Source organism: Acomys russatus, chromosome 17, assembly GCF_903995435.1.
Source record: "Acomys russatus chromosome 17, mAcoRus1.1, whole genome shotgun sequence".
In the NCBI taxonomy this organism is placed as follows: Eukaryota; Metazoa; Chordata; class Mammalia; order Rodentia; family Muridae; genus Acomys; species Acomys russatus.
In genome coordinates, this window is record NC_067153.1 from 12,804,079 (window position 1) to 12,830,319 (window position 26,241).

General features: G+C 43.6%; 1 protein-coding gene across 1 annotated transcript in view; it reads left to right on the top strand.

Moving 5' to 3' along the window:
• The window catches only part of Col22a1 (collagen type XXII alpha 1 chain), a 217,055-nt gene that overhangs the window by 166,942 nt on the left and 23,872 nt on the right, over positions 1–26,241 (top strand). Inside the window, exons 49-55 of the mRNA XM_051159567.1 lie at positions 2,106–2,159; positions 6,457–6,510; positions 10,437–10,490; positions 15,605–15,658; positions 20,129–20,182; positions 25,200–25,244; positions 26,006–26,059. Of these exons, the coding sequence (XP_051015524.1) occupies positions 2,106–2,159; positions 6,457–6,510; positions 10,437–10,490; positions 15,605–15,658; positions 20,129–20,182; positions 25,200–25,244; positions 26,006–26,059 (369 nt within the window). The remainder of the gene's footprint in view (positions 1–2,105; positions 2,160–6,456; positions 6,511–10,436; positions 10,491–15,604; positions 15,659–20,128; positions 20,183–25,199; positions 25,245–26,005; positions 26,060–26,241) is intronic.

The following is a 26,241-nucleotide window of genomic DNA, read 5'->3' on the forward strand; positions in this document are numbered from 1 at the left end:
AACCTGGAGTACTGCTTCACCACCGTCCCCCAACTAGTAGCGCTGGCCAGTTCTGCACAGCCTTAGCGCTTTCTCGGTGGCTCCTGTGGATTGTTGCCACTGCCGTCACTACCTGTCTCTTTCTCACACTCTACTAGTCTTCCCTTTCTGCTTTTACACTGCTCTGCATCTAGCCCCAGAGCTCACAGTAACCAGTTCCCTGCTGGACAGTGCTCCAGAATCTGAGATACAAATGAGCAAGGGTGGGTCCTGACTTCAGGGCGTAACTGATAGAGTGAGCCGAGGGTGAGCCACTGAGCCGGAGATCCAGCCTTGAGCAGCCACCATGAGAGCTGTGCTTAAGGTTTGCTTCCCTGTGTTTGGAGAAGCAGAGGTATCTGGGTCATCATGCCAAGGGTAGCCCAAGGGTGGCATATCAGCAACAAGTGCTCTGTGCCTTGTACTGAGTACTGTTTGTGCTTTCCAGTGGCAGGTTTGTAGAGGTGAGAGAGAAAGGACTTCTTTGGTATTATTTTGAATTTTAATACTGTTGTACCAGACTAAATGTTAGATGCTAAAATCTACATTATAAAAAATGAACGGCTCATTCTGTAACTCACAAGAGACTTCACATGTGGAAATCGGTTATTTCTTTAATATTGTCAAAGTATAGATGTCATAATTAAAATTCCCAAGCTTATTCTGTTAAGGAGGTACACACGTACACACATGTGGTATGACATTGACTCCCATCTTATTTTTTTTTTTTTTTTTTAGTTCTTCTTTAAAGGGACACTCTATGCATATCTGCAAGATTGGGAGTGTAAAATATCAATTTTCAGGTTCCATCCAGAGATAAAGGCCTTAGGATAGCATCCCTCTTGTTTTTACCTCATTCCCAGCCACTTCCACATAAAGAAAATAAATTAACAAGCTTGCCAGGGGTTGCCTGAACTTGTAATCCCAGCACTATGATGGCACATACATGAGACTCTTGGGGTTTTCTGGCCAGTCTGTGTTGCCCACTTGGCAAATCCCAGGGCAATGAGAACCCTGAGATCAAAAAATTAAGGTCGATGGCACCTAAAGGATGCTACTGGGGCCTGTTCATTGGTCTGTACATGCATGGTCATACATGTGCATGAACACTTACACACACACACACACACACACACACACACACAGAGAGAGAGAGAGAGAGAGGAGAGAGAGAGAGAGAGAGAGAGAGAGAGAGAGAGAGAGAGAGAGAACTTTACATTCTTGGTCTTGATAGCCATAGGATAAACCATGACTGAAAACTTTTTTAGGATTTTGTTTTTATGTGATAACAACTTTTTAATATTTCACTGCATTAAGTATTACAAATAGTCCAGGGATAGTTTGAAAGCGTATGAACAGCTATGTGTATGAAGCGTAGATCATTCTGTATAAGTGAGTGAGTACCCCCAGAATTCTGGTGTCCTTGGCAAGATACCCTGGAACCAAGCCTTGCAGAAGTGACAACTCTGTGTAAATATATATGCCCACTGCATTTTCTTTTATTTCTCCTTTAATGGCGCGCCCTATATGCATATCTACAAGGTTGGGAGTATAATGAAAATTATTTTCCAGCCAGGCATGGTGGTGTACACCTTTAAACCCGGCACTCAGGGAGCCAGAGGTAGGCAGATCTCTGTGAGTTTGAGGCCGGTCTGATCTACAAAGTGAGTCCCGGACAGTCAAGTCTACACAGAGAAACCCTGTCTCAAAAAACCAAATGAAAACAACAATAGCAGCAACAACAATATTTTTCCAGTTCTATCTAGATATAAGAGCCTTAAGACGTCATTCCTCTTGTTTTACCTGCATCCTCAGCCACTGCCTTGTGCCCTTCCCCCACCCTGATGATACTGAAGCAAATACTCCTTTAAAACATTATCATTTTTATAAATATTGTGAGAACTTTCTTTATGGAGTCACCAAAGATATATGAAAAAAGGACCTCTTGTGGTCAGAGTCTTCAACCAAACTTGTCACTGGGTTTAGGAGGCAGATTCTAGGTTGGCTTTTGAAACTTGTATTTTTGGTCTAAGTAGAAAATTTTTTTATGAGTCACTTTGGAAGAATTATCTTGTGTGTCTTTCTAGGGCCACCCTGGAGTTCCAGGCTTTGTGGGTCTACCAGGAAATCCTGGGCTACCAGTAAGTAGATTAATGACCTTTATCTCTTAGTTTTGGCATTTAAAGCATATGTCCATACTACATGGAGATTGCATCATACTGGACTTATCCTATTTTAAGGGATAGGTTTGCCTTTAAAGCACCCAGGGATGAGAAGGAAGTGAATGGGATGAATATTGAGGGATTTGAGTAGCCTTGAAGGATGGGATGCTTAGGGGGTGTTCTTGGCGTGGAGGGTCGCTGGTAAGGGATGGCCAAGCCAGTATTTCAAGGTTAGGACCTCAAGTAAAAATGTTCTTTACATAAAACTTGAGGATGCCCATAAAGCCCCAGATTCTCCTTAATCTTCTGCAATCAATAACTAATAATTAAACATTATTGTTCACTATTATTCTTTTTAACCACTTATAGTCATTCTCCGGCATTTTGATAATTAAGACATCTACTATTAAAACAATTCAATTTATTGTGCCACTTAAGTAAATACTTTCTTTGCTCTTGTAGTAGCTGTGGCCAGGACCTTGACACAGAGCCACAACATTCTTCTATTCCCACAGATTAGTCATGTTGTTTTTCTGCTTGGAGCCAACTGCAGTTGCAGTTCCTAGATTCATTGAAGGTAGCCATGGCAACAAGCAGCGGCAATTACTGTCCCCGCTGAGCCCTGGACCCCAGAGATACCCATGGCTTCTCCATAAGACTCCCTCAGACCCTTGCAAATAAAGCTACTCGGAATGACTCAAAGCCCACTGAAAAGGAAGCTGCGACAAACAGAAGCCAGGATTTTAAACTACATTTTGAAAGAGAGAGTCATTTCGGATTATGAAGTTAAAATTATGAAATTAAGCTTGCTCTGTTGTTTTAAAGATTGTGTGTCTATTCACGTATGTATGTACACATGTATGCATGTATGTGCACGGAGATACCCACAGAGCCCAGAATGGGGGCATCAGAGCTCCGCAAACTGAGTGACAGATAGTTGTAAGAGGCAATATGGATACTGGGAACCAAACCCTTGTCCATTTCAAGAGCAGAAAGTACTCATTAAACAGTGAACCATCTCTTCTGCCCTTAATAGCAACTCATCGATGTCCAGTTATGTTAATTAATTGAAAGAAATTAAACATTAAAAAGTATTTGTTTAATGAAGTCATGTGAGAGCATGAAGCAGCAGTTGGCCCTTCACAGGAACCTCTACACCAAGTTCGTAAGAAGTTCAGTTGTTTCAAAGAATGAAAAATTCACTTTAAATCTTTGGCAACAACAATCACCCCCACTCCTATAATTTAGGATTTTTAACTGCTTTTTTAATTCCTCAGCCTCAGTTGCTACCTTGTTCTGCTATGTGCTTTTATGGAGGAAATGATAGGGTTGATTAATTTGTTGTCATTGAACTGCATAGGAATTTGAAATTCAAGATTTATAATTTTACTTAGTAAATTATGTTGCATTGTATTTGCTTTTTATTGCTGTGATAAAACACCATAACCAGAAGCAACATGGGGAATAAAGGATCTAGTTGGCTCACACATCCTAGGTCACATTCCATCACTGAGGGAAGTTAGAGCAGGAACTTAAGGCACAAACATGGAGGCAAGAACTGAAGGAGAGGCCATGGAAAAACTCTGCTTTCTGGCTTACTCTCTATAACTTGCTCGGACTGCTTTCTTATAGCACCTAGGACTGCCTTCCAGGGGTGGTGCTGCCTTAAGCGGGACTAGCAATCATTAGTCAGGAAAATGTTCTGAAGGCATGTGTTAAAGGCCAATCTGATGGAGTCATTTTCCCAGGTGAGGATCCCTTTTCTCAGAAGACTTTAGCTTGTGCCAAGCTGACCAAAAATAAATAAATGAAAATAACCAGCACACCTATTTTATTGTTAGATCCAAAAACCATGCAAAGAAAATCCTAACAAATGTGGGATTCCAGTGGATACTAGGGAGAGGCATCCACACTAATCAAAGAGGACCACATGATAGACAGCTTTATTAAAAATGGGTTCATTGGTGAATAATTTATTGTGATTATAGTCTTAACTTCCAAATATATGTCATCAGCTGAGGATCATACAAAATGGACCCAGGGGTAAACCTTCCTCCTTTCTCCATCCTAATAGTTCCAAAGCTAAAATATGGCTCTAGTACCACCACCACCCTGAGCCAGAAATGGCTATAACTTAGATCTCTTTGACAACCATAAGGCACAGGTCCTGGCTTTGGGTTCTCATGCTAAGTGATGAGTCTGAGACACCAGACACTGAGGCAATTGCAATCAGAAGCCAATGTGTCTGTTTTCCACTTGGGTAATACCTTCCGCTTATGTAAATGCTTACTGAGCTTCTGTTTTATGGCATACTTTGTGCTGCTATACTGGCACTTAGGTGATGAGTCAGCCCCGAGGTCCAGTGGCTGGTCCCACAGAAGCAACCCAAGAACAGAGAAGTAACCAGCCTGGCCATTTCTGCATACATGCATATTATTTGAAAGGTCCTGTTTATATATTCCATGATCGAGTCTCCAAGCCCACAGAGCTCTTCCATCATTTTCTGCTCTCAGTCAGTGTCCTTCCACCAGATAAATCCTTCATCACTTTCCTGCTATGCTTCTGAGTCCAACTTTGCAAAGCCCAGGGTGTGAGGGAAGAAACCTTTGCCAAGTTTGTGTAGAAAAATCCAGATTTGAGATAGAAAGTGCATTATTTTGGTGGTTTTGGATTACACGTGTCATTTCACCGATACACTCTTGCTATTTGTTTAAATATTGTTGATGTCCTTTTAGTTTATGAATATTACCTTGCTTCTTATCTAGCCTGTGTGATGCAGGCAAATCAGAAAGCATTCCGCTCAAGGGACTTGCAAACCATAGAAACTCAGCCATATTTAGACATCAAGTTTCATTGAGGTGCAAGGCTATCATATGGTTAGCTCTCTGTTCCTAAAACATGGCTAGCACCTACACCAGTCAAAGGCCACTGAATAGTCATCAGGAAAGTTCTGTGAAAACTTGTTTCTTCATGCTTCCATGGTTAGTCAGTACCTGCTGTGGCTGCTGCTTAGATGCATGGTAGACAGGTAATATTAAGTGGCCTGTTTTGTAGAGTCCTCAGGATGTTTTTGGTGATGGCTAGTTTTTTTATGTTGCATTTTTTCAACTCACATATGGTTGTTGCTCTCTTTTTCATTTTCCAAAGGAACTGGGATGTGGAGGGGCAGAGTATCTTGCACTGGGTCGCAGAGCCAAGAGGCAGGATATATACACAGAATTCTGAGTCTGAGGTTCTGTCTGAGCCAATCCCTCTGTCCTGTACTAAGCACCCTTCTGAGTCACCTCAAACATTCCTCATCTTCTTAGGGTGTGGACCATCTCCACACTTTCACAGAGAAAGAAACCAAACTTAGAGATCACATGCAGCTTATGAATGCTACACTCACCTAAAGAACTGCTCCCAACGCAGAGCCCCATACTGCTATCAATGCAAACCCAAACGTTAGGTAGAGCTCAAGGAATCCTGTAGAGGAGGATAGGAAGGATCAGAGGAGCCAGAGAGGTCAGGGACACCACAACAACATGGCCTACAGAGTCAACTGACCAGAACTCACGGGGGCTCACAGAGATCAGGGTGCCTGTAGGGGTCTGACCTAAGTCCTCTGCATTGATCTTGTAGCTGAGTAGCTTGGTGTTCTTGGGGGATTTCTAACAGTGGGAGCATAGACTGGCTCTGACTCTTCTGTATGCTTGAGGGACTCTGTTCCTCCTACTGGGTTACTTCATCCAGCCTTGATGTGATGCTGTGTGCCTGGTCTTTTTGTAGCTTGTTCTGCTGTGTCTGGTTGATGTCCCTGGGAGGCCTGCTAATTTCTGAGGGGAGGAGGAGGGGTGTGAATCTAGGGGAGAGGGCAGGAAGTGGGAAGGAGACTGGGGGAAGGGGACAAGGCTGTAGGAAGAAGGAAAGAAGGGACATCAGCCCCCCAAAACACTGCTGTAGATGCATGTCCAGGGCTCACCCTGCACTACCTTCTCACATCTCAGGACCTCTTCTTCCGTCTTCTTGCCATGTCTCTCCTCATTCCCAGGTTGGCACACATAATCCTCTTCCTAGTCTTTAAGAAGATAGACCCAGCAGTTCACCTATTGGTCTGTGTCCCAGTATGCTCCCGCCTGACCTTAGGTGGGGCAGTCAGTTACTAGTATGAAGGTTTTCTGATGTCTTGGGGGTGACTGGATGGTCAGTGCTTTGCCTCTTCCTAAAATGTGGCTCCTCCTCCAGCCTCAATCCAATTGCATGTGAAACTGATCTTCTGCCTTGTCTTTCCTTGTAGGGAGCCGATGGAAAGGCGGGTGTTGCAGGACCACCAGGACCTCAAGGGCCGCCGGTAAGTACTGTGCAAGATAGAATCATCCATAAGTTGACCTTAAGGACTTTTTAGAGCCCCATGTTTGCTAACTCTGTCCCTTTACTTTCCTATTGTGGGCCCCCACATTCCTGAGATTCTGTTCAGGCCATGGTTTCCTGAAGGGAAAATGCACGGAAAATTGCCTTCTACGAGGTGTCTCATTGCTTTACCACTAAAATGAAGACTCTGATAATTGTCTGGTGACCTGTAATTGCCCAGTGAAAACAAGCTCTAAATGTGCATTCCACCTCTCCTTCTCAGAGTAGTGTCTGTTTGAGCAGCCGCAGGTGAGTAGAGAAGCCCTCCTTGGGCAGTGATGTGCTCATGTGCACATCAGGCAGGACACATCTCTGCTGTCACAACTGTTTTAGAGGGAGGTAAAAATAAGAAAGGAAAGACATTCCTTGGTCAAAGTCTCCAACCATAGCAGGCATGGTTGGCAGTTGACCTCAGCACATTTTTACCCTAAAACAGAATTCTTTTCATTGCAGAAAGCTACTAGAATGACACCTGGCTTCAGTGCCGGAAAGCCAAACGCTGAAATGGAGGTTGAGAGGCATCGTGATGGTTACATAAATGCATGACATTTAAAGATACATTGCATGTATCAATACCCTTTATTCCTTCTGGCTTCTCTCTGGCCATTTCAGCCTTGAGACTTAGAGAAATGATGAATCATTGTACCTGCTGTATGAATAAGGAAAGTCTGAGTGGAGAAGCAGTTGGCATTTAACGGAAGAGTCAGAGCCAACATCTGGTTGCAGGAAGCTCAGCCGCACAGTCACAGAGAATGAAGCTGAGCTGTTGCTCATGTATCTCTGGCAAGCACATGTACAGAAGGCCCCTTAGGGTACAGTTAGTAACACCACACCCTTCTTAGCTAGCAAGGAAAAGTGATGCCCTGTAAACAAAGGCATACAGGAAATTAACGTTCAGCTTGGGACTCAAGTCAATTTGAAGACCATCAGTTTAGTGTTCTTTCTACTCTTTCACACCAACTCACCACGGAGCACTGAGATTGAATAACTGACAACCCCACAGCCCTTTGTAGGATCATCCTGCGGTCAATCCGTTTGAAGCAACCCATGCATAAATCCCAGGATAGAAAACACTGCAGGCAGCTTTTTATTGATTCTCAGACCATAAAAGATTTTCCCAATAAAACTAATGGACTGTTTGCCTGAGGAGAATAAGATACTGAGCCCAGTTGTAAAATCATTACATTGCTACGAATTAAACTCTATTAAATAAGACTTTGATTCTATCATGGGAACCCCTGGTAAGTTATGGGAGCAGTTTGAGCTGTCCATAGACCTGATAGATTACCATAAATATTAAATCAGGATATGGTCAAAGTTTTTGTAGGTGAAACAGTGCTGTCTGGGTAATATGGTTATACACAATCCATACAATCGTGAGTATTCTTACTGTTTTCAATTAAACATAAGAACTACCTGCCATAGTTTTGATGTGACTTGAAGGGCAGCAGTGTGATGTTGAGATCCCAAATATCACCTCCTACAATTACTCTTATGAAACAAGATGTCTAAATAGCCACTCTTTGCTACTAAATGTTTTGAGGACATAACAATTCCTCTGAAGCAATATATGAGTGGGATATTTAGATTGTTGGGCGTTTTGTTGATCTTGTATAGCTGCCTTATAGCTATCTATTTACACAGCAAGAAATTCGTATTTCCAAAGCCAAGACTTAATTTGAAAAATCATTATTTTCTATTTTCTCCCTGATTTCAATTAGTTGCTTAATAAATATTTCAATGTGTTCATTTCCTCAGTAAGTGATAGGAGCCAACTCAGGGACCAAGCCTTGCATCGCTTTGTGAGCATTCAGCTCTGGTGGTGCTTAGGAGATCTGCATGGTGTTGTGACGCAGCCTGGCTAGGGTGTCCTGGAGTATTGGTGGGGTTGGCTCTGTGTGCTGGAACACGTAGCTGGAGGCTAGTTAGAGCATGTCTGTCTTCTGTGTTTATCTCCTGGTTCCACTGACAAGTGAAGTGCTTTGTTAATGTTAGAGAAGTGTTTATGATGGCTGGGGAGTCAGGAGGCATAGTCCTCTCCTGAACTTGCCTCCCTTACCCAAGAATCAAGTGAGTGATGTAGCTCAAGGCTTTAGTAAACTCTTATCTATGAAGAAACAAATAGAAAACATCTCGGACTTTGCGAGACAGAGTTCTTTGTTGTAACTACTCAACAGAGTAAGGCAGCATGTGCCATAGACAATACATGTGCTAATAGATTACGAATTTCTGCTAATAGAATTTTATTTATGAGAACAAGCAGAGGACTGGAAATTGTTGACTTTGTTCTGGAATCACCATTTTTTTTTTTTTTTCAATTTTAAGGTTTTTGGAACAATGAGTATCTAAGAAAGTGTCCAGAATGGTACATTATCAGCGTTTAAAATTCCCCAGTGTTAGCTGAATATTTGTTCAATACTAATGTTGTGTATCCACTTTATTCACATATGTGATGGTAGATGTTGCGTGGGAGGAAGGTGAACGCTGTGTTTCTCTAGTTTGCTCATTGGGCATAGACCTGAGAGGCAGTATGTCCAGATAGTCTGCAAAATGTCTTGCAACATAATTCTGTAAAGACACCGTACACACCAAACTGAAATAAACTCAAAGGCATCTCATGTTCTATGTTGGTTGTTTTTTAAAGAATTACAAGTAACTTATTAGATACATATCAAAAGTTTGAACGCCTTGCAGAATCCTTTAACTATGATAAAAGGCCTGACCCCTTTCTGCTCCACACTCAGGTGTCTCTAAAACAGTCTCTCAGTGGTGTAAGCGAGTGTTGCTGTATCCTATGCATGGCTTAGAAATGGCTGGAAAACACACATACTCTTTGTATGCAACACAAATAATGTTTAATAAAAGAAATGTTTTTTATTTATTTGTTTTTATTTTATATTCATTGGTATTTTCCCTGCATCCCTGTGTGTGTGAAAGTGTCAGATCTTAGAGTTACAGACAGTTGTGAGCTGCCATCCTTTGGAAGCGGAGTCTGTGCTCTTAACTACTGAGCCATCCCTCTAGCCCCAAGGAAGTGGTGTTTGTCCCCTGTTAGGATCATTTTTGTAAAATCTGTAGAGATGTAGAATAAACACACACCTTTGTATTCATTTATAATTTAAGGGTAAAATTGTAACCCTTTAAAATATCCCATTTTATGTGACTAGAGTGTTTATATTGGCTTTAGAAATTATCTTGCAAAGGCACTGGGAGGGGATTAGAAAATCATCAAGCTCCATTCATACTCATGGTAGGGTGACAGGAAGCTGAGCAGTGTGATCAGAACAGTGGCAGAAGCCCTAGTGGCAGCTCTCCACCCATCATGACTAAAATGGGGGAACAAATCACTAATTGATGCAATTTGGTAAAACAAACTTTTAAAACACCACACGTCTTTCATGGAGGGGATAATGACTTGTAGCTATTTCCCATCACTGGGGGAAACACATAATGAAAATAATGAAACTGTGGATCACACAGGCTTCTGGGTCAGTCTTTTCACTTGTACTGGGTCCTATAAGTGGAGCAACCCTGGGGTCCCAGGCTGTTGCTGTGGGAAGAGACAGGTGGGGGTATATCTGGAGCCAAGTCATGTGAACTCCCATGCACAGCATTGTCTACAGCCTTGTCAAGTTGGATTCCCTGGCTCTCTATATTGTAGACTAGGTCTCTCCATGACAACAATGGGAGCATGCTCCAATGAACATGCCCTTGCGAGGGGCTTAACCCATGAATTGAGGAGGCTCCAGGAGCACCCCAGCTTTTAACCACAATTCCTCCCATCTCATGGGACAGCCCCCTATGAAAGTTATTTCCACAACAGCTGACCAAGGATTTCATGATGTTTTTATGTCTTGGCTCTTCCAGGGCAAAGAAGGCCCTCCTGGTCCCCAAGGTCCATCAGGTATTCCAGGAATCCCAGTAAGTACTACTTTGAAGAGTCCGTCTTCTCATCAGAAAAATAAGCAAAATGTATTCCAACCGTGCGTGGGAGTGCACATCTATAATCCCAGTGCTAGGGTGGTGAAGCAGGATTAAAGGCTAGCCGGGGTACAGGAGATGCTGTCTTAAAAATTCTCCATCTTGCATCAAAAGAATGCATTGTAAAAGCAAGATGTGGATAATAGTGGAATTTGTGGTATTTTAGAAAATTAGAAGAAAGATAATCTTTAACCTGATTATTACAAAGGACAAATAAACTTGGATGGAGCACATCTTAATCTCATTTTATGCTAAAATTTGGTGGTTTCTTTCTGATTTTAAATAGTTCTTATTTTTTCTCTCTTGTAGTTACACAAATGTATACATTTGTACATGTAATATAGGTGTGATATACATGTTCTACAGACATATAAATGTTTTTTACAGCACTGTGGTTACATATTCATAAAATTTGCATGTAATGTGTAATGATGCCATGTTACATGTGGAAGCTTAATTGTTATATTGTAATTTATAACCAAGGTTTTTGATACATGCTGCAAAATGACCTCATCACACAAATGTTTGTTCTCTGCTCCACAACTTAACACACATCTCAGTAGGGCCGAGATCTCCACTTTGTACTAATTGTGTGTCTGGGAAGGCCTTCTCTCATGGGTGAGCTCTTGTAATTGACTGCCCACAGCACCCGACTCCGGCTCCCTAACATGCATCATTTTATGCCGGCCACACTGATATTCCTTTGGCTTCTAAATTATATTGTAGCCCCTCCTGCCACAAACTATCCCCTCCAAGCTGCAAGGATTTTGTGTGTGCATTTTGGTCACTCCAGAACAACCTCTTCACTGGTTGATGCTCTTCAACCAGTGGGCACTGGGAAGGCATCCTAAGGCTTCATATACGCTAGGCAAATACTCTACCACATCCCTATACCCTAATTCAATTTACTTTTGTTTTCCTTCTTTTTGGATTCATTATGTACATATGTGTCTGTATATAATCATATATGGACACACATAGATGTATATGTTACTATTATTTACTGACTCTGAGCAGACCTACTATATTGAGTGTGCCAGGCAGTTGCAGCGCCCTGGCTGAAGCCTTTGGTCTTAACCCCAATCCCAGCCCAGATATTCAGTCTGCTTTTTTCTCAGCCAGGGTGAACTCCCTGTCTCTTTTTCCTTTGTTTCTGAATCTCCACTCTGGCTCTGGTCATACTCTTTATTTTATTATCATTCAGTACTTGTAGTTAGGAAGTTCCTGTATACTAGATTGGGGAAAATAATAAAGACGAATAGTTGGGAATTGTATTCTGGGTTTCTGCTTCTGTGATGTGGACATCTGCTTGTGTTCAGCCTTGAATCTGCATAAAGCAAAGAGTAATGTGGGAGGAGGCGAATAGCTCTCTGAGGTCCCTTCCTCAGCTGTCTAACAGGCCCCACCACTGCTGGGGGAGGCCTCTCCTAGACAGTTGTCAGAAAAACCATTGTACCCCGTTGAGGTTCACAAATCTGAAATGGTGATGTGGAGTCATGTAGCGGGTACATGGGTAGTAATTTGATTTGATTCTGTCAGTAGTAAAGCCAAGTAAAGAAAATCTCCTGTTTGGGTATTGCATCCACCTGTTATAATTAACACAGGATGAGACTAAAGGCAGGAAGCCATAGAAATAATCATGCTATTTCCTTAAATCTGTCCAAGTCTCTTCTCCACTTTTCTCTTTTCTGGCCTTTAATACTGAGGTCCAAGATAATACTTTCCATGTCTCTGCTTATCCTCCCCTCCCCGTCTTCCTCTTCAGGGTACCCCTAATCATATCGCTATCTTTCTAGCAGCTATTACCACTATTATACCAAGACTGGGCTTGCACTGGCTTTCTTCTGTGCATAGCTGTGGGCCCTCCTCCCGGCGGCTTTTGTATAAAGGGCAGAATAAGGTCATGGGTTCCTCCCTAGCCCATGTTACCCAGCCTTCTTTCCGCCCCAGCTTATTATCTATTTCTTCTTACTTCCTCCCCAGTTGGACAGTCACTTCCTTTTCCTTCCTCTGTTCAATTGTTCCTACCAGACTCCTCCTCCTTTGCCTTCTGCCTGGACAGTGAGAATCACTATGACTTCTATGCGCAACAAGTTCATCATAGTTTGCTGTGAACTTAGAACCTTCCACACATGCGTGTATCCCACTCATTACTAAACCCCACCACCAGACATCATGCACTCTGGAGACATATACATGACCTCTCAGCATGGTTAGGTATGAATTTGAACTAGATTTAAAATCAGAGTCAGAGGAGATGGCGAAAGTCTTAAGGATGTTTGCTGTCCTCCTAGAGTACAGGAGTCCAGTTGACGACACCCACATCAAGAAGCTCACAGTCAACTGTAAATCTTCGGGGTTCAGTGCCTTCCCCTGGCCTATGTGGACATGCATACAGATGTGGCAAACACACATATGTGTTAATAAAATTAAATTTAAGCAATGAAACCCAAACGTAATACCATCTTTTGAAAGCCCTATCACAGAATTCAGGGCATACCCCTGAGCACCTCTTGCTTCTCTGTCCCTCTTCATCTGACTTCCCTAATGGTGCCAAGTTAATACGTTCTCAGTCTGGGCTAAATGGCAGGAAAAGGCAAGTTGAGTGGCACATGAGTGATAACAAGCTCCTGAGCTGTGCACCCAAAGTCCCAGGTCCACAGTAGACTGGAGCTTCATGAGAAGACAAATCAAAGAGGGAGAAGCATTGGTGCAAAGCAAGATGCACCAACTTGCACATGGAACCGTGGGGACTCAGGGAGGGACAAGCCAAGCTCAACTGATGAACTTCCTAGAGCTTCCTGAGAGAGGTAACGGGAGCTTGGTCAAGGTCAAAGTATGTATGCAGAGAAAACTGACAGGGGTAAGGAAGAAGGTGTGGCAGGTAAAAGCAGCTGCAGACAGATAAGACTGTATGCATGTATTAATGAGGGGCAGAATTTAACCCCTTCCAATTCTGTTAGCTGCTATGCAGGATGCAAGAGCCAGCAAGCTCACTAACATCTGAGGACTAACACCAGGAAGTGAAATGGTTAATCTCTCCGTGTTTTGAGGGCCATCTCCTTGTCATGCAACACACTCTGTATCTGGGGTATTTCATCAAATCTTCACCCTCAGTACAGACACAAGTGTACCCCTATTCATTCAAAGGGAAAAAAGACAAGTTTTAAAAGTTAAGAACTGCCCATATCAGCAGCTTCCAAAAGGCAGCTTCCTGTCTTGGGAAGCCCCATTTATCTCTCAGATTACACACCTACCCCGCTTCTAGCAGAATACTCTCACGTCATTGCATTCAGGGACAGAGGATCACACCAGAAATTCCCCAGCCATTGCCTTCTTCTCTAGCCTGAATTTGCTGGTGTCCTTCCTTCCCATGTCCTCTCTCAAACTGGCTGCACAACTTGCTCAACCCGCCTCCCCATGGTCTCTGGGGGTGGGGTGACGATAGTTGTACAGTTGAACTTTTTCATCTTTACATGTTTTAATTAAAATATTAATAACATCATTTATCCTTCTCTTCTCCCTGTCCTACAGCTCTTCGTGCCCTCCCACTACCTGCTTTCAAATTCATAGCCTCTCTTTGATTATTATTGTTTCATATCTATCTATCTATTGATAGATAGATAGACAGACAGATAGATAGATAAGTAGATAGATACAGATGTATATAAATACATACATGCAAACTGCTGAGTCCATTTAGTATTGCTTGGCTTATGTGTTTGCGATTTCAAGGCTGACCATTTCATATTGATAGTCACTTGGGCACATCATCCCCGTAAGGCTAATCCTCTCTCTTTCAGCATTCCTTAGTTACATAAAGGTCTTTGTCTAGTAGGGACACGTTGATATTTCTTCCTTCCACATCGGTATGTATACTGGTGTCAGTGTTTGGGTCTTGTTCAGGCTGCTATACTGTTGTGGTATCATTGGTGCGGCGTCCTTGTCATTTCTAGGAGATATATTCTCACAGCAGACTTCCTGATTCTCTGGTTGGTGCAATCTTCCTGCTGTTTCTTCCATGGTATCCCCTGAGCGTTTAACCCGCAGAGGAGATGGGCCCATGAGTTTCTTTATTTGAAGTTCACATAGTCATGCTGGGAGCAGCATCCCTGAAACAGCACAGGTACCAGTGAAGTAAGCAGTGGGATTGCAGGCTGAAGAGGCGATATGGTCTGGTCATTGTTCCAGCAGCATCCTCCATGCCCAAGGGCCCAAGTGGACAAAGTGCACACTTCCAATAGCAGCCGTCTGTAAGTGTGGCTGCCTCACTGGCCAGAGCCAGTGTTTTGCTGAGCGTTGCAAACGGTTACCTCCGACTCACTGCAGGGCATATTCATTTTCTCTTTTTAGGTTAAGCGGCACCAAGGGGCCAAGGCTCTATGCCTCAGAGGTGCAAGTAGAATTTAAACCTCACTTGACTGAATTCTTTATTTTTTCAGCTTTGCCACTTTCTTTTGGATTCAGGTGGCATGGGATGGCACTTGCTGATGCCCTATCATTGCCATCTTCTGAGATAGGTATATGTACCTATTTAGTTAATAAACCTCAGGGTTACAATATGCTCATTCAGAGCTGAGATCAGCTGGGGGAGAGGGACTAGAGAGAGAACCATATCATAGCTTGGCTTTGCAAAGAGAATTGTAAAGCACCACCGGTCTTTCTAGAACCAAGCAACCTCCGGCCCCCTTTCCCTGCACCCTATAAAGACTCAGGAACACTGCTAAGTGTTTTCTGCGTGATTTCTTCTTCCTCATTATCCACACCCTGTCAGCTTACTCATCAAAGAGGACCACTGTGAGGACCATAGTGGGGGCTTTTGTACATAAATAACAGGAATCATGATGCAACTGCAAAATGGTCTTTGTTTTAGGATATGTTTCTGAATCAGAAATCAACATCCAGACCCTAGATGTTGCGGAGATGCCCACGTGCTGCTAACTGATCATAAGGCTGCTGCTACCCAGAGAGATGCACGTGGGATGTCTTCGTGTCTGTCCTTTTTTCTCACTAATCTGCCCTGGCCTAATAAGCAATTTGAGTTTATCTTGCAGGGAGAAGAAGGCAAACAGGGAAGAGATGGAAAGCCAGGTCCCCCTGGAGAAGCGGTAAGGGACTCTACACTTACCCACATGCCTAGATCATCCAAATCCAGCTCGTTTGAGATGCTGAGATGCTGAGAGGCTCCTATGATCCAGACACACAGCCCTGTCCTGTGCATCACTTCCCTCTCCTCTATAGCCCTGCAAGGAAAACAACTCCGCCTTGCAGCTGATGAAACTGATCTTAGGTTGGCAAGCTTACCAGCCTAAAGTCACATAATGGTCTGGTGACAGCCCAGGAATTCCAGGTTCAGCTCTCCTATCCTTCCACCCTGTACTTTGCTGCCCACGAAGCCTTGGCCCTCTGGATGTGGAAGGGAATTTGAGGGCAAATGAGCTACATTGGCTTTTGGTCTTGAGAGCTGATTCCTAGTTTTATGTTTTAAATCTGGTCTGCAGGTATTTGTTATTGCTTTTACTTTTCTTTAATGACATTAATTAGGAACCTCAGTGAGGTGGACAAAGAGCTACTGAGGTTGTCTAGGTGGGCACATAGCTGCATGACTTATCTATGACTTCCAAGTCCTCTCCTAGGGCTTGGGAATCTCTTGATGGCTCCACAGTTTCTGGCATGACTTTTGTTTTCACAAGTTTACAGCTGTGGTGTGGCTCAGTGGAGTGCTTTCCTATGATGCAGGGCCCTGGGTCCACTACAGCAAAGAGAAACCGTGGAACACAAAACAAAGCAATACCCAAGCAAACCACATGCTTTGTAGGGAAGATAATGGACTTCAGTGATAGGGAGGGACCTGGGTCCTCCACACACCTCCCTGGTTATATAACAGGAGCACATCTACCAGAATACTGGGAAGCTCTAGGAGAAGTGAAGGATCCACCCATTGAAGATGGTTCTGCATGAAGGGAATGGGCAGGTGACTTTATACTCCATGGTATTTTAGTTACTGTAAATTTAATAGGGATTTTTTTAAAATTGCATTTGCTTGTTTATTTGTGTAGGTCTAGGCAGCGCACAAGCAAAGTTCGGAGGTCAGCTTGCAGAAATTGGTTCTTTCCTTCTATCATGTGGGTCTTGCCGATCTAACTTAGGGTGTGAGTCTTGGTAGCCGGTGACTTTACTTGCCAGCCATGTCACTGCTCCCATTCCTCTCTTCTAAATTCATTTAATAGTCAATTTAATTAACCAGTTAATTAACACGTATATACACTGCGACTGTGCCATGCCAGGGGTGGGAGAAAAAGGCATCTGATTTCCAGGAATTGGAGTTACAGGCAACTGTGATGTGATGCTGATGCAGGTGCTGGTCAGGAAGCTCTGATCTCCCAGAGGAACAGCAAGGGTACTTGACCGCTAAGCCATCTCTCCAGCCCTTCTTTAATATCTTAAAGCAATGTCTATGTGTTACATGTTGGCAGAACTGAATTTAATATAAGAAATTAAATTATTTTATGCCCAATATCAGCAATAAAAATAGCAACAAAGTGGCTTTGGATGCTGGAGCTCCTCCTCATAAGCTGTGTGACCTTGAATGAATCAAGCGGCCTCTGTAAGCGTCAGTCTCCTCAAATTAGATGGAGGGTAATATGCTAACTTGATAGAAGTTGGGGATCAAATGAGGTGAAGAATGCATAGAACACCAGGTTTATCTAACTCTTAATTATTTTAGTGAGGTCCTCTTTGCAACTGCCCTACTTTAACTCCCGGTGAGGTCAGAACTGTGGAGCCTCTGCAGCCACTAAATGGGATTACATAAAAGTTTTTCTAGTGAGGTTCATGGTCCGTTTAATTTGCTTGGCCATAAACTATTATGAGTCATTCTAAATTCTACACAGCTTGCCCGAAGCACCTTCTTCATCACTTTATACTGTTTGTTGGTTGCAACAGCTCAATGCTGAGGGTAAAAGAAAGAGCCTTTCCAGGGAGAACAAAGTGGGATGCTCCAAGGAGGCAGATGGCCAGCTGAGGATGGAGGGAGGGATTGGGGAGGGGGTACACAAGGGGTGGAGAGGTATTCTTGGGAATATCTGAGGCCAGGAGCAGCCAGAACTTTACTTCATTTTCCAATTAAACCTCAGTAAAAACCATGGTTACGAGTACTCTTATTGTCTCCAGATAAGGAAACTGGAGATACACAAAAGCTAATAGCTGGACCAGGGTCTTCCAGCTGATGAGTGAAATCTCTTGGAACTATATCTTTGAGGCTGACCCAAAGTTCAGTGCTTAGAGCTCAGAGCCATGATTCACCTTTGTGCTGAATAAGTACTGTCCCTACAGCACAGGGTCACTAGTCTTTGTTCCATTAGTTTATTGACTGCCTGTTCCAGGGATTGTCATTGGGATACAGGACCAGTCCTATTCTGGGAAAACAAGGATCACACAGGAGAGAGCCAGTTTTCATGGACTGGGTCATACTCAGTGGCCCCACAACAGTAGGTAGGACTCTGAGACCCTAAGTTTTCCTTCTGGCTGGCTGTGGAATCTCACTGCAGAGTCTCCTAATAGTTTATTACACTGAGATGTGTTGGGAGGAAGTTGGCATAGAGAGGTGGAGTCTGAGATCTTGAGGGAAAAACTCTGATGCCAGGAAGGTATGAACTCTGGTGCTCTATATTTGACCACCTCCCCTTGGTGGGGAGGCCTGATGGCACTCAAAGAAAGAATAAGCAGGATACCAAGATGAGACTTAATAGCTTATGACCATATAGTGGGGGAGGAGGTCCTCCTCGGTCATAGACCTAGGGGAGGGGAATAGGGTGAAAGCAGGAGGGAGGGAGGAATGGGAGGATACAAGTGATGAGATAACAGTTAAGTTGTAATCCGAGTAAATTAATAAAATTAAAATTAAAAAAATAAAAATAAAGTGAAGCCCTATGTGGTGAGGGGACAAATGGACCATGGGAAGGTAAGGTCATAAAAGACAGGCTGGTGAGTGGTACCCACGAAAACAGCAGGTATCCAGCTTCTCTCCTGAGAAAACATAAGAAGCACACTGAGAATCTCTGTATTGCCCATCACAGCAAGTGCCCTTATGTCTGAGGCTGGGGTACATGGATAGAGAATGGCAACAGGTTGTACACAGGGCTTCTCCACTTTGACCCATGCTCATGTAAGGGCCGTACAAGGAGAAACAGATAAGAGGTAGATGATAGTCCAATGGATGGATGGACATTTCAATGTGTAAATTAAACAGATTTTTGAATTGCCTGTTATTTAATGCTTTAATAAGATATAGTTGAACATCAATTGTTGTTTAGGATGAAGTACAGAGTTTCAGTTATTTTAATTACTACCCTCACTGTGCATCTTTGGACAGTTGACTTAATCCCCCTGTGCCCGCGATGTGGTTTTCCTAAAGACTATCTTCCATTGGTTCTCAGTGAGGCTTCATCATGATTCCAAACATCTTAGTTGTATCTAATGCAGGGATAACTCTCAATTTATACAATAAGTAATGGGGCTAGTAGGGACAGTCACCTTGATAATGGGTCAAGGCCAAGACCTGCAAAGGTAGACTATCTGAAAGTTAAAGCTGCAGAAAGAGATGCAGGGATGAAATGACAATCCAACACCACACAGCGAGACTTGCATGAGCTGGCACAGAAAGCAACAAAAAGAATAGCCCTGGACAGCCAGCCTCTGCTTCCTGGCTTCTGAGATCTCTCTAAATCTAAGAATGCCCCAATTCCTCTCCCTTCTCTTCTAATGTGAACTCTATGGAAATCCTCAGAATTTACTTTGTGTAAAAATGAGGTGCAAAGTGCCTAGGGAGGGCCATGTTGTCAAGCTACAGTGAAGAAAGATGCAGAACTGGTCCAGCTGCCCATCAAACAGTTCCACCTACTCCTCTCCATCCCCCGCCCCCTTCAGAGCCTTTTGTCTGGGCTCCAGCTGCCTTTCTTTATGGCTTGGCTCTGTCTGGGGTAATGGCAAATGGGGTGGGCAATAATTTTATGTAGCAAGTGGATCCTTGTATTCCTTTTTATCTGAGAACATGGGGTGTGGAAAGGGCTGCGGGAATTAGATCACAGGCCCCATGAGTGGTGCCACTGGTGGCCTGAGCAGAGACTCTGCCTGGGTCCCAGGAAGCAGGGTATTCTTTAGCTTTGTCCTTAAAAGTCTGGTAAAATAAAATGCCTTTGATCTTCACTGTGGCCACTGGGAAAGTGTAACAGTTCATAGCTGCCTTGAAGTGCTTTTGTGAGTCAAGTCATTAATAACTAAGATGATTTTCCAGTTTTTCATCAGAACAGAGCACTCTGACAGTGAAGGGCCCCTGTGAGTGGTTAATCAGGGATAAGGCTTGAACTATCATCATCACAAGAAAACTAGGAATACATCAGGCCGGGATGTACTGTGGAGACCATGCTAGAGGAATACATTGGAAATGCTGGGGCCAGGTCTGGTAGCCTGCTTGGCAAGAGACATGTGGGAATGCAGTAGTATGAAGGGAGGGCAGCCAACCATCTGAAGAGCCTGAACACAGGGGCCTGAGTCTCTTCTTTCCTTCCTCAAATCAGGGCAAAACAGGAGAGCCAGGCCTACAGGGAGCAGAGGGAGCCAGAGGTCCACCGGTAAGTATAGGTCCTATGCTGTTCCCGGGAAAGCATGCAGGGCTTCTGAGTTCCAGAAGTCTGCCTCCCAACACTCTGGTGCTTGTGTAACCAATTCTGCTTTCTCCACAGGCCACCCAATCTTCTCTCTCCTAGACTGCAAGCCATCCAATGCTAGTCAGTGTTTTAAGCTTTCTTCATTCTTATCCTGTTTATCCCAATTTTAGTGTGCTCTACTCTGAATAGTTGAAGGAAAAAAAAAACCAGGGTGTTTTGTCTATTTCTGTTTTCTTTTTTTATTTTCATTTATTTTATTTTTAATTTAGTGGGTTTTGTTTTGTTTTGTTTTGTTTGTTTGATTTAGTACTTTTTGGAATCAGGGTTTCATGTAACCCAGGGTGTTCTCAAACTTATTATGTCTCCATGGATGACCACTACTTTTGGTCTTGCTTCTGCCTTCTGCTTGCTTGGATCACAGGCTTACACTACCATGATGAGCTTTGCAGTGGTGGGGATGGGGCTCAGCGTCCTGTGCTTCCTAGGCAGGCACTTTCTCACCTGAAGGACATCCTTAGCCCCTTCCTTTAGTGCACCAACTAACCTTTTTTCCGCTTGTGTAAGTCCGTTCTAACTGCACACTGTATTGACGGGGATACTAGGAAGAGAGGCAAGAGTGCTACAAGGGTGAGCCTAAGTTGCTTCTGATTCTGCAGCAGAGTATTCAACATTCATTGTATTACCAGGGTTAGTTTTGGTTGAGTGAGTTACATCCTTTCTGTATGTTTTTCCTTTTTTTAAAATTGAAAACATATATTTAGAGTGGGTTGGTGTTCCCCTCCCTCCACTGTCTGGTTAGAGTATGTCCTTTTCAGTCTCCATGGCCCCTACCACTAGGAGTCTCAGCTAGAGTCACCCCTATATCCTCCCAGAAGTCTGCCCTGTCCTAGGTCTCCAGCTTGTCGCAGAGATGCCTCCACCCATGGTTTCTCTTTTCTCTGCAGGCCCTCTGTCCTCCCGCCTGCCACTCTCCACAGGCCTGATGTCCACTCTCATTTCTCTCAGCGTTCTCTGTTCTATCTTGTTCCCTCTCTTCAACCACTTTCATTGTCTATTCTATTTTCCCTACTGAGTGAGATATAATCATCTTCCCTTGGGTCCTCCTTGTTATTTATCTTCTTTGGGTCTGTGAATTGTAGTATGGTTATCCTGCACTATATTTTTAATATCTGCTTATAAGTGAGTACATACCATGTGTGTCTTTCTTGGTCTGGGTTACCTCACTCAGGATGATCTTTTCGAGTTCTATCCATTTGCCTGCAAATTTCATGATTTCCTTGTTTTTAGTAGCTAAGTGGTATTCTGTTGTGTAAATGTGCCACAGTTTCTTTATCCATTTGTCGGTTGAGGGATAAAAATTTACCCTGCCTACAAGATGTGCAGGAACAAACATAAAGCAGAGATTGAAGAAATTTCCAACCAATGTCTGGCCCAACCCAAGACCCACCCCATGGGAAGCAGCCAACTCCTGACACTATTAATGATACTCTGCTATACTCACAGACAGGAGCCTAGCATAGCTGTCCTCTGTGAGGCAACACCCAGCAGCAGATCCAAACAAATACAGAGACTCACAGACAAGCACTGGGGACGAAGCATAGGGAGTCTTCTGGAAAAGTGAGAGTATGTATAGAAGGACCCGGAGGTGGCAGGAGCTCCATAAGAGAACCAACAGAGTCAACTATCTAGGACCCAGAGGAGCTCATGAAGACTGAAGTACCAACCAAGGACTATGCATAGACTGGACATAGACCCCCTACCAGATGTAACAGATGGGCAGCTCGGTCCTCATTGGGTCCCCTAGTAAGGGGAGCAGGGGCTGTGTCTGACATGGACTCTGTTGCCTGCTTTTTGATCACTTTGCCAAGCACTCAGTCCTGATGTGACTTGATGAGCTGGGGTGTGTGGGTGAGGGGCTTCCCTTTTCTGGGGAGTAGAAGAGAGGGTATGGGGGAAGGGAGAGGGAAGGTGGGACCTGGAGGAGAAGAAGGAGGGGGCTACAATCAGGATGTAAAGTGAATACATAAACAAATTAGTTAACTTTAAAAAATTTATACAGAAAAAAGAAAATATGTATTTATTTATTTCATATGGAAGGTTTTGTAACTGGGTTGATGTTTACCTTTCTCCTCTGATCATGTACAAGGCAATTTCCAGTACCATGAACACTGTTCCGTAACGCTAAAGGCTGTAGGTAGGGGCCAGCTCAATTTCTCAGTGTACAGTGGACTCTGTAGGTGTGTGGTTGTCTACGCCCTTTCAGCAGTAGGGCCTTATCATCAGCTTGTGGAGATCAATCAATAACCGTGGCAATAAATAGTCTTAGGGGTTTGGCAGTTTCTATAGGGCCCCTTTAACCAACAACTCAATTAGATATTAACCCATTCCTGGTACTGGAGATTTCATTTGGTGGCAATAGACATCTAATTTGGAGTTTGTCTCCTGCATTATTTGGTGATTCCATTTAGATTTCTTTCATATATGTATCTATTTTAAGAAACATTTACTGTAGGTTTCTGTACGGCCTCTTACATGGTACTTGGTTTTAGCAGTCCTCCTTATATCTCCTCCCTTACCTCATTCCCCTCTTTTTCCCTTTCTACCTTTAGTACTTTTGATCCAGCCCTCCATCAAGTCATAACTATATATTCTATTTTGCCTTCCTCAGGAGATCATTCCCTCCCCCTAATCCCTTACTTTATACCTAATCTCTGTGTTTATATGAATTTAAATCTATATCTAGTTATTGCACTAAACACATAATTTTCTATAATAATAAAATGTTTTAAGATTTTAGTATTTAAACACTTTACCTCTTCATGCTGGTGAATTTTTTAATATAATTTCTTAATTTTTAAAAATGTGACGATGTTTAATGAAAATGCTGAAACCCAATTATCCATCAGAATGCTATTTCCTTCATGTTATTTTTCTTTTGAAAAATCAATACGTCATCTGGCTACTATTCATTACGGAGGAAACAAAACATGAAAATCAATGTTCATTTTTCCCAGTCTCCCTGCTTCTCCTGTGTGCAGCAGGAGGAAGCCAGGCATGGGGATAAATGTTCTGGTCTATGGAGACCAAAACCTCGAATCAGTGGCTGCTTATTCTTTTTAAACCTACTTTAAGTTGGTGGTCCCATTAAATCCTCTGTTCTAAATACAGAAAATGGTTGCTTACTGTAATTTAATCTCTTCTCTTATAACTAAGTGATTCTGATATGGTAATGGTCCAGTTTCATCAGATGGCTCCTGGCTTACAGAAATAAGTGGGGCTCCCTGTGGACTGGGGGGACCCATTTGCTGGGGCTTGCTTTAGGGATTGGACCCATTTGTGCACTAGGAATTCCAAGGTAAGGGTGGAGTTAAGAGTCCTAAGTTGGTGAAAGAAGACCAGTTCCTCTGGTTGACTTCACTGAGCTGAAGGAAAGCTGTGAAGATTGACATGAGTTTGGAGAGCGATATACATGGCTCCTTTCGTTTGGCATTTATTGATCAAATGGGGCCTTTCTGGACCTCTATTTCCTATGTAATAGGGATAATAGTAGCTGTCACGCCTGCGCAGCAGCTGCGAGTGCTAACAGAGAGGATGGTACTTAGAAAACTCTTAGTCAAGTGCTTGGTAGTGTGGGGCTCCCCTAGTTGTGGCTTCGTCCTGAGTTTATGGGATGGGAAGAAGTTAGAGCCCCCTTTTTGAGGCCAACTGGCTCTAGGACCTTGCCGAATTCTGAGGAGTTGAAGATCCTCAGTTTATTCATTCTGGACAGCAACTCTACAGAAACGGGTCTCATTCTCATGATCATGTGTGGAAACTGAATCCTAGTAAGGGGACGTAAAGCATCCCAGTCCCACGGCTACAGAGGAGAGAAGACACTTGATTTACACTAACCCCTTCCAGCCCATGGTCGGCTCTGGTGCATCAGATTCAGGGGCACAGAGGGTATCTGTAGATATGGAGAGATGGCTGGGCAGGGTGGCATTTTGTTATCTTACCCATAGTAAGGGCTCCAGGGGCAAATACCCTTTCTGAGTTGGCATAGAGTGGTTGAAATTGAATCTAAATCTCATGTGACTCCACCACCCTGTTCCTTGTCTCCCTTCCTTCATTTTTCTCCATCAACAACAACAGTGTTCTAACAGCTCACAGCATAATTTCTGGTCAGAGTGTCATTGAACTCCATTTTTAAGCCCAGACTTAAGTGAAGTAATTATCATACCTTTAGACTGAGGCTCCCTATCGACTGACCCAACTGGATCCTAGAGGGACCACATTCTGCTACCTCATCCTACTGCCTCATCCTCTGGAGGCCAGAGATTGCATATTCTAATCAGCTATGGTAGATGGAGATGAACAAACTGTGTTTCTCAGTTGGGACTTTACTACCCTGAAGGGCCTTTTAGGATGGAGTTCCCCTTGGGCTTGCCTCACCCCATGGCTTTCTGCTCCCTAGTCGTGTCTTCATTTGCTTGTGGCATCAGATCAAATCAGAGCGGAGACTTGTGGATGTACCCAGGTATTAACAGGATTTCAGTCCATGGGCTCTCTGTCATCCTTGTGTTAATAATGGCCATGGAGAGGTTGTCCTCTGTATCAGATGGACCTGTGTGCACATCATGGTACCCCTTCACCATTTGGGTGATATGCAGGACTGAACTTCAGTTTCCTTATAAAATGGGGAGAGCAGAGCCCATGTTTCAAGGCTTCAAGACCATGAAATGAGCACTTTTAGTGGTTGTATCACCATGCAAAGTGGTGCCCCATAGAGAAGGCCTTCTTCCTTCTCTGCTTTTTGCCTTTCCTTCCTGCTTTTCCTCTCTCTGTTACTGACACCCTGAAACTGGTGGCAAGCAAGAGGCAACAGGGTAAAGCAAAGCTGGAAGATGGGATGGAGCAGAGCATCTTTGAAACCCTCTGCCTTTTTGTTCCCCCAGCTTGTTCTTCGGTAGAGTAATTTCATAACCTCGTCATTGTTTTCCAGGGCTTCAAAGGACACACTGGTGATCCTGGTCCACCTGGTCTGAGGGTAAGTGGGTGACACAAGACAGAGGACTCAATGTTTTGCAGCACATCACCTTGCTGTTCTATTCAGGAAAGAATAGTATACATGCCAGCATGCTGTCACAGTGGGTGGCACCATCCTGTCTTTTGATTGAAATCTTCTATATGGTTCTTCTGGGCCCTAAATGACACGTAGCCATGTTATCCAAAGCAACCTGAACCCTGGTTACCTTTATTATGTGGGCTATACACAGGTCCCTTGATCCCCGTGAAGCAAGCTGTGGTATTAGGCTTAGTTTGCAGACTGAGGTCAGAGGTTCTGGGTGATTTTCTCAGGTCATAAACCATGTATGTTAACACATAGATCTTATCTTAGATGGGAAGCCTCTAGAACCTTTACGTATGCTTTAACACCCATCTCTTCTAAATGTCTCAAATGGAAGAGACAGTTGGGACAATAGTTGGATTCCTTGAGCATTGTGGATAACCAACCATAGCAGAGGTATGCTATAGAAAGGAGCCAGGGATAAGCAGATAACAGGGGCCTCAAAGAGACTCATCTGACCCATCATCTTGTGTTCTTTCTGCCTTCCCTATCAGGGAGGCACTCCCCTCTTGAGGGTCCACATACTCTCCTGGGATCCAGAGTTCTGATGTAGAGGCTGCCCAACCCCTTCACCTAACCCAAAAGGGGTGCTTCTGCCTGACAGCCTTCTGATGCTTTGCATTTGAGGTGGCCTATAGCTGAATCAGCCCTGTCCCCTAACAGCAGTTTCTTGTTCCTAGGGAGAACCTGGCATGGTAGGACCCCCTGGAAGGGAAGGATCACCAGGAAAAGATGTAAGTCAGTGTGGTGGAGGGAATAAGATGGAGGAGGGCACCCAGGGACCACACCAGAGTGGCAGATGGCAGTTCTGTGAAGGACATGGAATGCTACATAATTGATTTTCATTGAGACTTGAGCTTCTTACATCCCTGGGGTCAGCTTGTATCTCACAGTTGGTGAAAGCTTTTCTGGGTTA